General features: G+C 45.5%; 1 protein-coding gene across 3 annotated transcripts; it reads right to left on the bottom strand.

Moving 5' to 3' along the window:
- Nucleotides 1-911: 911 nt before the first annotated feature.
- Nucleotides 912-10,878, bottom strand: TVP23C (trans-golgi network vesicle protein 23 homolog C). 3 transcript variants are annotated; one of them, XM_069798899.1, is made up of 7 exons: nt 10,854-10,878; nt 6,589-6,671; nt 5,559-5,703; nt 4,987-5,076; nt 3,570-3,701; nt 3,353-3,481; nt 912-2,370 (listed from the first exon to the last, which is right to left on the bottom strand). In XM_069798899.1, the coding sequence occupies exons 1-7, from the start codon at nt 10,857-10,859 to the stop codon at nt 2,338-2,340; spliced, it is 618 nt and encodes a 205-aa protein (XP_069655000.1). In that variant the 5' UTR covers nt 10,860-10,878; the 3' UTR covers nt 912-2,337. The 3 variants fall into 3 exon arrangements, with proteins under 3 accessions (XP_069655000.1, XP_069654999.1, XP_069655001.1); XM_069798898.1 differs by lacking the exon at nt 10,854-10,878 and adding an exon at nt 7,369-7,475; XM_069798900.1 differs by lacking the exon at nt 10,854-10,878 and adding an exon at nt 7,378-7,454.
- Between the last annotated feature and the right edge of the window lie 376 nt (nt 10,879-11,254).

The raw sequence follows: 11,254 nt of genomic DNA, 5'->3' as shown, positions 1-11,254 counted from the left end.
CACACAGTGAGTAAAAATCAAACAAGACTCATGCCCAACAGGAGAAGCGATAAGAAATTTAGTTCTGATCCATGCTGTGGAGAAACGCAATAAAATGCCAGCTTCTCAGAAGCCAAAAGACTGAATGTTTGCCAAGAGGCTAAAAATAAGCCAAAGAGGGCTATATTTAAAGGCACATACTAAAAAATTCCTCTGTCCTTGATTAAATAAACTGCAACTTCCAGAAAAGCACTCTCTATTTTCCAGCAGTTTGGGGGGAGCTTTGGCAGCAGAAGAATAAACATTAAGTCCAAAACTTTCAACACATTTTAAAACAACTACCTCCTGGCTGGAGCTGTGCCAGTCAGTGCCGTCCCTCCAACACCAGTGGCAAACTGGGAGCCTGTTGGACTGGAGCAGAAAGGATTTCCGTTCCATCGTGCTGTACCGGCCAGACACTGCACTTGCACGTCCCCACGTGGCTGTAGAAGCACCTTTACTTCAGTGATTGACTTCATTTGGCCTGTTTACATTCATTCCTTAGAAATAAATTATCCCTTCCACGTAAATGGGGACTAGAAGTTCCCGCTACGTGGTGGCACGAGCTTTTACGGTAGCACGCTGCCACCTTCCAGGAGCGAGCCAGGGACCTGGGCAGAGGGGCCCTCCGAGTGCCCTCAGAAGCCTCTTAGCCACTCCAGCAGAGCCCTATAGAGTGACAATTACTTCAGCTCCACATGATAACCACTCCAGCACGCTTACAAAGAAAGCGTTTGCACAGGGAAAACTGTCCCAGACCCCTGGTGACAGGAACTGTGCCAGAGCTCACTAAGCAGCACCATTTAAGTTGACAAGTAACCCCTGTTAAAACTACATTACATGAACACAGTGTATAAAAGAGCTCAGGCATGAAACATAGAAGGGATATCTGGTCTGGTTAAACAAAGCATTATTTTAATTTCAAGATTTTATAAATACATATTTACAAAAGGAAGGTATCAATCCAAAGAGTTAAACAAATGTACAGCTCCCAAGTATTGCTACAGTACAGGGAGAGAAATCATGTTAACGCAATCCCACAATTAACAATATCCATTATTCAAAAAGAAACCACTTTCTTAATTTAAAATATCTCATCCAAAGTTTACAATATCCACCGCTGCAAAAGCACAATCTGCCTTGAACAGAATTACATGACAAGAAGGAACTGATCCCTTTCATACAGCTTTTCACACAAAACACACCACTTTCTGCCATCTAAGTGAACACTGCCAAGCCAACATTTCACCATCCTACAAAATGCTTTTTTTCCAGCTACAGACTCCTTGGGGAGCACGGCTTGAGGACAGCATACTGCATGGATTCAAGAAATGTAAAACCCTGTCGGTCCCATTCCCTGCAACTCTGTGCTGAGGGGCTAGTGAGGAAACTGCAGATCACATCACCCTACACCCTCCTGGCCAGAGAAAAAGAACCGCGGCACCAAACGCACACTACTGCGCAGCGCCAACATGATGCCAGATGGCATCACTTTAACAGCATTAGTCAGACGATGACTGCTCTCAGATTCGCTCTGTCTCTGAAATTGTCCGTGCAACCTTCCCCGTAACCTGTTTTTACCCTTGCTATACTCTCCATACAGATGCAGGCCTACAGGTAGAAGCTGGACTTCCCATAAATCCAGGGGCTTAAGATGTTACTGAGACCTCCAAGAATGCTTCAGATAAATAAAAGACCAGAGCTGCTCAGAAGTCACTTTCTGCAGTTTTCACGAGACTTCAATGATCTTCTTACCAAGCCAACAGCAACATTTCCTTTAGATGCCCTTCACTGCAACCACCTCAGCACCATTCAAATCACAGAATGAGAGATGCGGAGCCAAAAGAGTGCTGTCTAAACTTCATAACAGAAGCAGCGGTGACCTCCAATGACCTCCAAGAACAAAACACAGCAACGGCCACAAGTGAAATTATCTGAGGCACCAACTGCTGGAGGAATTGGGGGGGTTCTTGGCGGAGGCTTGGCTTGTGCATGGCTTTTCTGAAGAAGCATATCCAGCAATTTTCTCTTAGTTCATCCAGTAGTTCTACACTGTATGAGAGCCACCTAGGATATTTTTTAATTTGAAGTGTAGCGAAATTAATTTTAATTAATCAAACTAAAGAAAGGACTGAAACACAAACTGCTAGTGGAAAATCGAATATAAGTTGCTAGGAGTGTTAACCTGAAGTCTTGCACAATTTATTTACTTCTTTTAATTCACACCTCATGTATGCAGCTCCCAAATCTCATGGTCAGAGCAACATTCTCTGTTGTCCACTACTGTGAATCCAGTCTGGGTTGAGGCTTCTACCACTCTCAGGATGCTGTTTGGTCCTCTTTAACCACAGTCTGCAGAAGGCAAAAAAGAAGAAAAGGAGTACAGGAGAACTATGTGACTCATTGCCATGATTCTGGGGGAAGGCACTAATTCTGCCAGAGACTGAGAATGGTCTGGGCCTCTGGTTAACCACTGCAGTGGTAAAAGCATTCAGAAGCAAATCCAGCTACAGAAGAGCACAATCCCAGCACAGACTGCCAAGAAAGGTTTATCAGTGTTTGAACTTCTGATTACACTAATGAGAGTAATTCCAGCAAACATTTGTGAATCTGTGGCAGGCAAACCACTTGTCCTTGGAGTTGTCCACATAATACAGCACACTGAGGAAACTCGGTAAAAGCAGAAGTTAAATGACAGCCTAGAAGTGGAACGGGGGACAGTTGTGCCTACTGCTGCAGGGACCTATGGAAGGAAGAAAACCCAGTGCTGGGGCAGAGAAGGACCTCCTGAAAAGAGCTGGTTGGAAGTGAAAAAGAACATAAAAGGCAATGGCAGCCCTTTCAGCTAAGAGCTATGCATGCTGCAGCTGTGCACTGAAGCACAAGGACCAATGTGACATCCCTCCAGGTGCATAGTTTTGTGGCTAGCACAACCTGAAGAGGAAGCAGTGCAATGAAAGGAGTAATTTAACAACACATTATCCAAGAGCCATAGTTTATCAAAAAACATTTCATTCTGTCACCACATTCACTGTGTTCCTTATTTCCAATATACCAGCCATATTCCAGTAACTTCTATGGCACCTGTCCACGGCACCAGCAAATAACATGAGCTCATGACATGCAAATGGAACTTGATGCCAATAATTAGCAAGTTACTCTGTGACTTTACTAAAGAGGCTCAAATTCACAAGGCAGCAAGGTGTGAAGGTTCCCTCTGCAGAACTACAAATAACAACTTTTTCAGTCTTTCTTTTCATGGCCCAGGCAGTAAGGAAGCTGATGGACAGAAACAAATATGACTGGAGGGTTTCCAAAACCCTGGAAAACTTACCTGCCGCAAGAACTGCTTCCCAAGATAGTTGGTTGCCATGCTTGTCAAGTTCTTTCTACTGCCAACTTTACACCTGATATAACCATAAAGGTTGGCTCCCTGAAGCACCACTCCCATCACAACCACTGCCTAAGACACAGGAAAATACAGTCATTGATTTACACTGCCTTGCCTATAACATACAGGATCTATTACTGAGTTGAGGGAGTCCACTCACCAGCCATTTCACTTTGAAAGAAAAGAGAGCGCTGAAAGCAAATATCACCCAGATCATAGGACAGGTAATTAGACCTAACCAGAAAATTCGGGACTCTGCTTCTGATGAGGTTTTACTCCCTTGCGCCGATACCTAGAAACAGAAAGGAAATCGAGATTAACAGGCTGATCCACTGTATAGGTCACATTGTCATTAAAACCAGTCCAGAATCTACAAGCTCCCTGTTTTCCACCTCCACACAACAGTACTGGGTGCTTTCAAGATCAATTTCTACATCACCTAAAGATCTTTCTGCAGTAGCAGATGTTTCCATTTAAGGGACCCTTTTATCAGTTTTCTATCAGAAACAGTGGAGGTGGCAACATCAAATCGCCTTGGAATGCTTGGGGATTAAAGGTTACATTTGGGAAACGTGACATTTACTGCATGGTTCAGTAACAATGCTTAGAAACAACCAAACTGGTAATGTTTTCTACCTCCAAATCACTGCACAATCAGAATTTCACTAATCCTACCACTGGCAGAACTAAATAATGATACTTTTAGACATCAAAGTAGGGTAATTTTTTCTTTACACACACAGAGGTCTGATTCACACCACATTACTGATTTCATAAAGTCTTTACAGAGCATAAGATCCCAAAGCAAGCACTCACTTCTTCCTTCCTGTAACATTTAAAAAAATCTGGACTGGGGTAAATTTACAGCATCACCAGCAGTTCGGCTACCTTTCCCCCTCCTCCACCAATATGTTCTAGCTTTTCTAAACTAGCATCGTCTTGAGAAAGAATGTGCCTGTAGTTAAGGCACAAAATCAGCTGGAGAAAGCTTTAGGTTCAAGTCCCTACACCACTGCAGACACGTGACAGCACAATCTCACTCCAGATCTGCATGCCAGAAGTGTCACTACCTCCATACAGAGATAAAAGATAGGGATCAAAAGGGTAAATACTGGAAGTGTTGCGAGGTGCCTGACAGATGCGATACTAGAGATACTACAGACTTAGCAGTAGTCATCAAGAACTCAAAGGCACAGTAATGGCCATGACAAATGCTATACATGTTTCTTCCTACTTCCAGTAGTTTTCTATAGGAGGTAAAAGCTCTGTCAGCTGTTCCAAGTTCACACCAGAAAACCTACAGGTTACTAGCACGGCATGGGAACCTTTACTGCATTCTATGTGGAACTTTTATGTTACTTACGCAAAGCCAGATGAATACATCATGAGAATTTTTAAATAATTCAACGATCACAAAGCTCACTCAGCAGCCTACATGAAACAAGCACTTGGTCACAGATCTCTGGCTGGAAGTAAATATCTATGCTGTGCAATCTACCATCACAAGCATAACCACTAATTAATAGGGGTTTCATAAAACAGAAACAACTAGAAGAAAAAAAAAAAAAGGAATTTACCTTCCTGGCTTCAAATACCCAGTGACTTCTACCATCATCATCCACCTGGTTCCACCAGCGAAGGCCAACCATCAGTCGCCCTGTGACATTCTGAAATAGAAGAAAAGCAATGAGCTTTATATCTCTGCTAAAAGAAACCATTTGCCAAAGTTCAGCTGTTTGAGTTGCTATTTTCAATGCTGCTCATCTGCCTCACATTTGGGAAAACAAGATTACATAGCTCTTATGTCCACAACAATCTATTTTCTAAAATGTCCAGTACAATACCAAATTACTGTGAGGCATATTTCTGGTGATTCGAAAGTGATCTGATAATGAAGCCTCTGCTACCTTAAAAGAAAACCTAATATATGTTCTCCATTTGATTTTCAAAAAGAAACCAGGTATTCAGAGAATTAAGAGTTATTACTCCACAACGCTTTGCAATACATCACAGTACTTGAGGGTATTTTGGGTATCATTTTGTGGGAAACGTACAAACAAGTTACTTTTTTTTGTGATGCAAATATCACTCTCTTCAATTATTCTTATATAGTAAGACGAAGATAACAAAAAGCATAAAAGGAACTTACCTTTACAGCCCAAAAGTCACAGGACAAGAGGAGGATAATTGTCACCATGCAGGCAATAAAGCTGCTAGTTAAGAGCTCACAGAGCAGATAGACAACTATCGCACTGACTCGGAAGAATAAGTGGAAAAATGATGCCACTGGATGCCTGGAATGAAGTACAGCACAGTCACAGCTCTTTCAGACAAGACTGAAGCAATTCCAGAGAAATGACACTGCCAAGTGATCTCCCATCAACTCACAGGATAAGGATCAGCATCGTAACATGAACCCAGTGTGCAATAACTTCTGAAGATATGGGAAATAAACTGACTAGAAGCTCATCATAAGGAAGACACATTCCACATGCAGTGATATCCCACGTGCAGACAGAATTTAGGGTGGAAGGGGACAGGGAGTTTTACCTAGTGTTCAACATAAGGCAATTTTTATGGGTTAAATTTAAAAAGGTTCTGACAGAGGAAATACCTCTGAAGGAAAGATCAGACTTCTCAATACGGTGGACTTGTCCTTCTTTCTGATTTCTGCAGTTTCCCTGTCAGAAACATGTAGTACAGAGCTGAGGTCACCACAGCACCTATGCATGGACACTGCTCTGTGGCAGGAGTTTGGGCAGAACGAGGAAGGAGGTGGCTGGACCAACTACACCAGGACGTGACAGACAGCAGTGCAGCACCAAACATACTTGAGAACAAAGACTGGGGAAGAGATAACGGACTAGCCCAGAACCAGCACTCAACAGGGTGAGAACCTCCAGTTACACAGAGTCATTGTATCAGTGTAGATTCCTTATACACAGGGACACAAGCACATACTACATGTTAGGGCACCCAGAAGCATGAAGGCACAGATCTACAAATTCCAGTTGAGCTTCTGGAACTGGTGGTCTCAGTTATCCAGAAATTACTCTCCATTACTTCCAAATAAATAAAGAAGGTATTTGCCATTACATATTTTGATGTAACATGGCAGTCCTTCCTTTCTTATGCTTCTGCCTAGAACTGACCTAGAAACTCTCTCTATGGCCACTGACCTTATTTTTGACTTTTTTGATCTCCTGGATACATCATCATCTGCATCAAAGAGAGACACATCTTCAATGTCATCACTGCTGTCCTAAAGCGGGAACAGACGCAAAGAGTCACATGAGAAAAAAGAATCTGTTTTCAACTTCAAGCAGAGACAGTTTTGATTACCCAGAAGTATTACGGTGTCACCTTAAGATCAGGATGAATTTGGGAAGAACGTGAAAATTTAACCACATCCAAACCAAAAAAAGCAGCATTAAACGTTTCGATCTGTGCTTTGTGAAGACTATGTAAGTTCACAGTGCAAGTCCTTTCTGCACCCGGGCAGTTAACTTCACAGCCTCGTCTAGGGCCTTTTACTCTTAACCCCCTTCGGAGAGCGCAGCCCCTTGTACAAAAGCTATTCCTACGTCAGGCAGCAGGCCCGCGTCCTCCCGCCTCTCAGCGAATACACCGGTGACGGAAGGAGAACTGGCCGTTTTCACAGACAGCCTGCACCTCTCCCGCAGGCCCCGCAGAAACGCCGCACCACCCGCCCCGGACCGGCCGAGGGCTCTCACCCGGACACCGGCCCAGTACAACGACGCACCGCCCGGCTGGCGGGACAAGCGCCGGGGGCCGCAGGCCTACGACGGCGGAAAGCGCCTGCCTGCCTGCCTCCCCCCCGCCCCGGTGCCCGGGCGCTGCCGCAGCCGCCGCAGCCGCCGCAGCCGCCGCAGCCGCCCCGGCCCCGCTCCCGGCCCCGGCGCTGACCCCTGACCCCGCCCCGGCGGGGTCCGCCTCACCTGCCCTACCATGGTCGGAGTCCCCTCACTTCCGCCTGCCGCGCAACGTCAGCGCCGCGGGCCAATCCCGGCACGCACCGCCCCTCCTCCCCTCCGCGCGTGCGCGCCCGGCGGGACGGCGCGGCAGACGTGGCCGCGCTCTTCCCCCACCCCCCGCCCTCCTCCCCTGCCGGTGACGTCGCGGGGGCGGTGCCAGGAGAGGCGGCCGTTGGGGCCGTTGTTGGCGGCCGCTGAGGGGCCGGGGCCGCCCTCACGTACGCGGGGGTCGGGGCGCTGAGGGACCCCGGGGGAGGAGGCTCCTGCAGCGCTGGGGAGCCGGCCGGGAGCCCTGGGGTGCTCCCTCGTGAGCCGCCAACACGTAATACCCAGAGCCGGTGCCAAGTGGAGTTAGTGGGAGGGAGAGCTCTAAGGGGAAAAGCGGCTTCGCTGAAGCCTCGCTTTTCCTCATCGCCGGCGTACCCGAAGAACGCCTGGAGGAGCATGCAGCCGTGCCGAGGCTGCGTTTCGGGTTTTCGGCCACCCTCTTCCCTCGCACGGGGCAGGGGAGCGTTCCTGTCGACGAACGCGCTGCCTGTGCGCAGCACCCAGCTCTCGCTGCGCCCCTTCCCGGGTACCTCAGTAAAAATCTGCTCCTGGCAGAGGTAAAAAAATACCAGACAAAAAGCACCACCAAAAAAACCCAACTGGATGTCTAGAAAATGTGACAGAAAAAGCTCAAAATAGAGTAACACCCTCAGATCAGTATTTTTAGAACATAAAAGGCTGAGCAGCTGCACTGAAAAGAAAGGGGAAACTTTAAGCTTTGATTTTTACAAAGTCTACAGGCAGGCACAGAGCTTTCGGGGAAGAAGCACAGGTTGGCAGTGCCCCGATTTTAAAACTGCTCATTACAGCCATCGGCGTGAGCGTACACGAGGGACAAAACCCAAGGATCCATCAGCAGCTGCAAGCTCGCTCGCACTTCCAAGGAAACCATCTGCAAACAGCTCATCTGAAACACGCTGCCCAACGTTTTTTGTACGTGAACAATTAAGTCACAAAACATTTGTTAGGGAAGAAGTGAGTAAATTTCCACTTCATTTATAAAGGAAGACAACAAAGTTAGCTATACAGTTATTCCTTCCAGTTGTTCTTCCATCTATTTTGGCAAGTAGAAAGGAACAGTTTGCCTTGCAATGAGGCACAACATTGTTTTATCACTTGCCACCTGTTTGAAGGATCACTGCTTGATCCTATTTGAAGCAGAAAGGGTCTCTCCCTGTCTGGGTCACTCTTACCATAGCCAGTTCCAGCCATAACTGCTCACCAGGTGGATCTGGCAGCTGCTGTATTCTTGAAGGGACTACATGTTTAGTTCAGATTTAGTTATTTTGGGGACTAGCTCATCCACTGGTATATTCATATGCCTTAAAAGAGATTTCAGACCTGTAAGACTATAGCAAGTCATACATCAAAGCAAAGATGTAGAAATCCAGAGCTTTTTAAGGACAAAAAAGTCTCTCATTGGGCTGACCCAGGGGTGCTTTGAGCTGTTCTGGTACCTCATCTGCTTCACATCTCCCACACGCTGGTGGGAGAGGGGAGAGCAAGCAATGGGGCCTCTTGTGAGCTCTCCTTTAGCACTAGCACACATCACTACCAATAGTCCTGAGTTTTTAGTTAAAATTATCATCTTCTAAAGCAATAATGTGAAAGCATATGAAGTGCTCGTACCAATGAAGTATTCTTGTTGGACAATCTTCCCTGTGGTTTATCTGCAAAAATCTAAAACCTGGTGGTGCTGCAGCGTAAGAGATATTGCAGAAATTACCATCAGTGTTGCTGCAACACAGTTAAAATTGTTGTTGTTGGAGCAATACAAATTTATTGGAACGCCTGAAGATACACAGCACCACAGCCTAACCTTTATGTTAAACTATCAAAAAGTAAAGCAAACCAAAAAAAGACATCCAAAAATTCTACTGAAAAACTTCTGAAGGAAACAGCCACCTGTTGGGGGTTTTTTGTCCTTTTTTTAAAAGCATATGGCCAAACATTTGAGGATAAAGCAAAAAAAAAATATTAATTGTACTTTATGCTTTATTATTTTGTGATCAATACAGCATTTTCACACACAGCATTTCCTCCCAGATGACCCCAAGGTGCTGGTCAATAGAGGGGACAGGACACACTCCGAGCTGGGGAGCAGGTCTCTGCTGCTTTCACCTTGTTCAGGCATTGGTGTTGGACAAAGCTGCCTTTGGCCCTCTGGCCATTTCCACCCACCACCCAGGTACCTGCTGGCAGGGCAGCGAAGCGTCAGGCTCTTGTGTACGCTGCCCCAAAATGCAGCTGGGGCCCCACACCCCACAGTTAGAGCCATCCAGGAGGAAGATCAAGGTGTGGAGCTGCGGCTACAGGGAATATCCCCAGACATTCAGGCTGTAACCCCAGGGCTCAGATTCACCCATGCTCCAGGGTTGATATCCCCACTCACTTACAAAGAGCTCTGGTATCTGCTAGTGTCATAAGTGACACAGGCCTCCCTCTCGTGACTTTCTCAAAAACTGTACTGAATTCAAATTAACACTTTATTTCTATATAACACCTGAAAAACCACAGCAGAGAAGCACAACAGAAATAAGCATATTATGCAGCAAGTCAGCAGACTTAATGTTCATCATGTAAAGACTTGCCTGTTCAATGGTCTCTCTCACACATCTTTAATTTATTATTTTTTTTTTATTTAGAAAGGGCAGGTGCAGCATTATTAGAATCACCGCTATCTTAAGTCTGATATGCATGATCTAATCTCATGGTGTGTGATCCAGCCACAAACAAGTAAGATGTCCTTTTGCTTCAATACTGCCTGCATACGGTTTCGTTTTCACATCAATTTAAAGACAATATCAAAAAATCCATTTTGTTTACCCGGTTAACAAGTACACTTGCAATGCTCGCTTAAGTCAGCATGCCATTTCACAGGCAATCCAAAGCTATTACTAATAAATACAATACTATATAAAAACTTAATTTACTTTTTATATCTCTGCTGGTGCCTCTTTTTAATGCTTTCTTGCTCCTTTTCTATTCACTGTGTGAAGTATCAGGCACCATTCCTCTGCTGAAATACAAACACTTCCAGCTATAACGAACACACAGGTAAAAGCACATTTTGTTCAGAAATGCCTGTCGAGCTATACAGACAAAATTGCTGTGACATCAATACAGTATCATCATATCAGGATGATATTATCTACACTTTGTGGATGACAAGTACAACACTAATGGCACCTAGCTACATCAAAACTCTTATCGAAACTATCTTGCCACTACTCTGCCTGGCTTTGTCTCTGCTTGCAGGTGCATCGTGTCCTGCACAACAGCAGTGCTGCCCACAGCCCCCCCAGGTTGTCACCTCTGCACACAAAGGCCAGGTGCACAGAAGGGTCAATTTAATTCAGAAGTGAATTGTTAAGATAGTAAAACAACCTCCTCTTACTTACCTTCATAAGTGACTTCACGTGCTGTATATGACATCTTCCCACACATTAATTCCCTTCCAATGCATCTCTGACACCAAGCTCCCAGCTTTGCATCCCGCGTGCTGAGCTAAAGCCGATCACAGAAGGACTTGGTCCAGCTCTGCCTTTGTAGGTGATTTCACACCACCTCTGTTGGCTGTAGCATTTTGCAAGTGCCTGAGCACCCACACCTGCAGCAGGATGCTGATTTATCGGTTCCAAATAGGAAGATAACACTGTAATCCTCCTCACTTCAGCATGACTAAAAAGGCATCAGCCTTTCCGTGATGTTTTTCCATCAGCCTTCCTCTATTAGATGCTTTTTTCCAGGGGGTGTGTGCCAAAGGGTCTCTGGCTGCAGCTGTGCTGGGTTTAACGCCTGA

This window comes from Haliaeetus albicilla, chromosome 12 (genome assembly GCF_947461875.1).
Source record: "Haliaeetus albicilla chromosome 12, bHalAlb1.1, whole genome shotgun sequence".
NCBI classification, from domain to species: Eukaryota; Metazoa; Chordata; class Aves; order Accipitriformes; family Accipitridae; genus Haliaeetus; species Haliaeetus albicilla.
The sequence above is the reverse complement of the archived record's forward strand: the minus strand, read 5'-3'. Positions and strand labels throughout refer to the sequence as shown.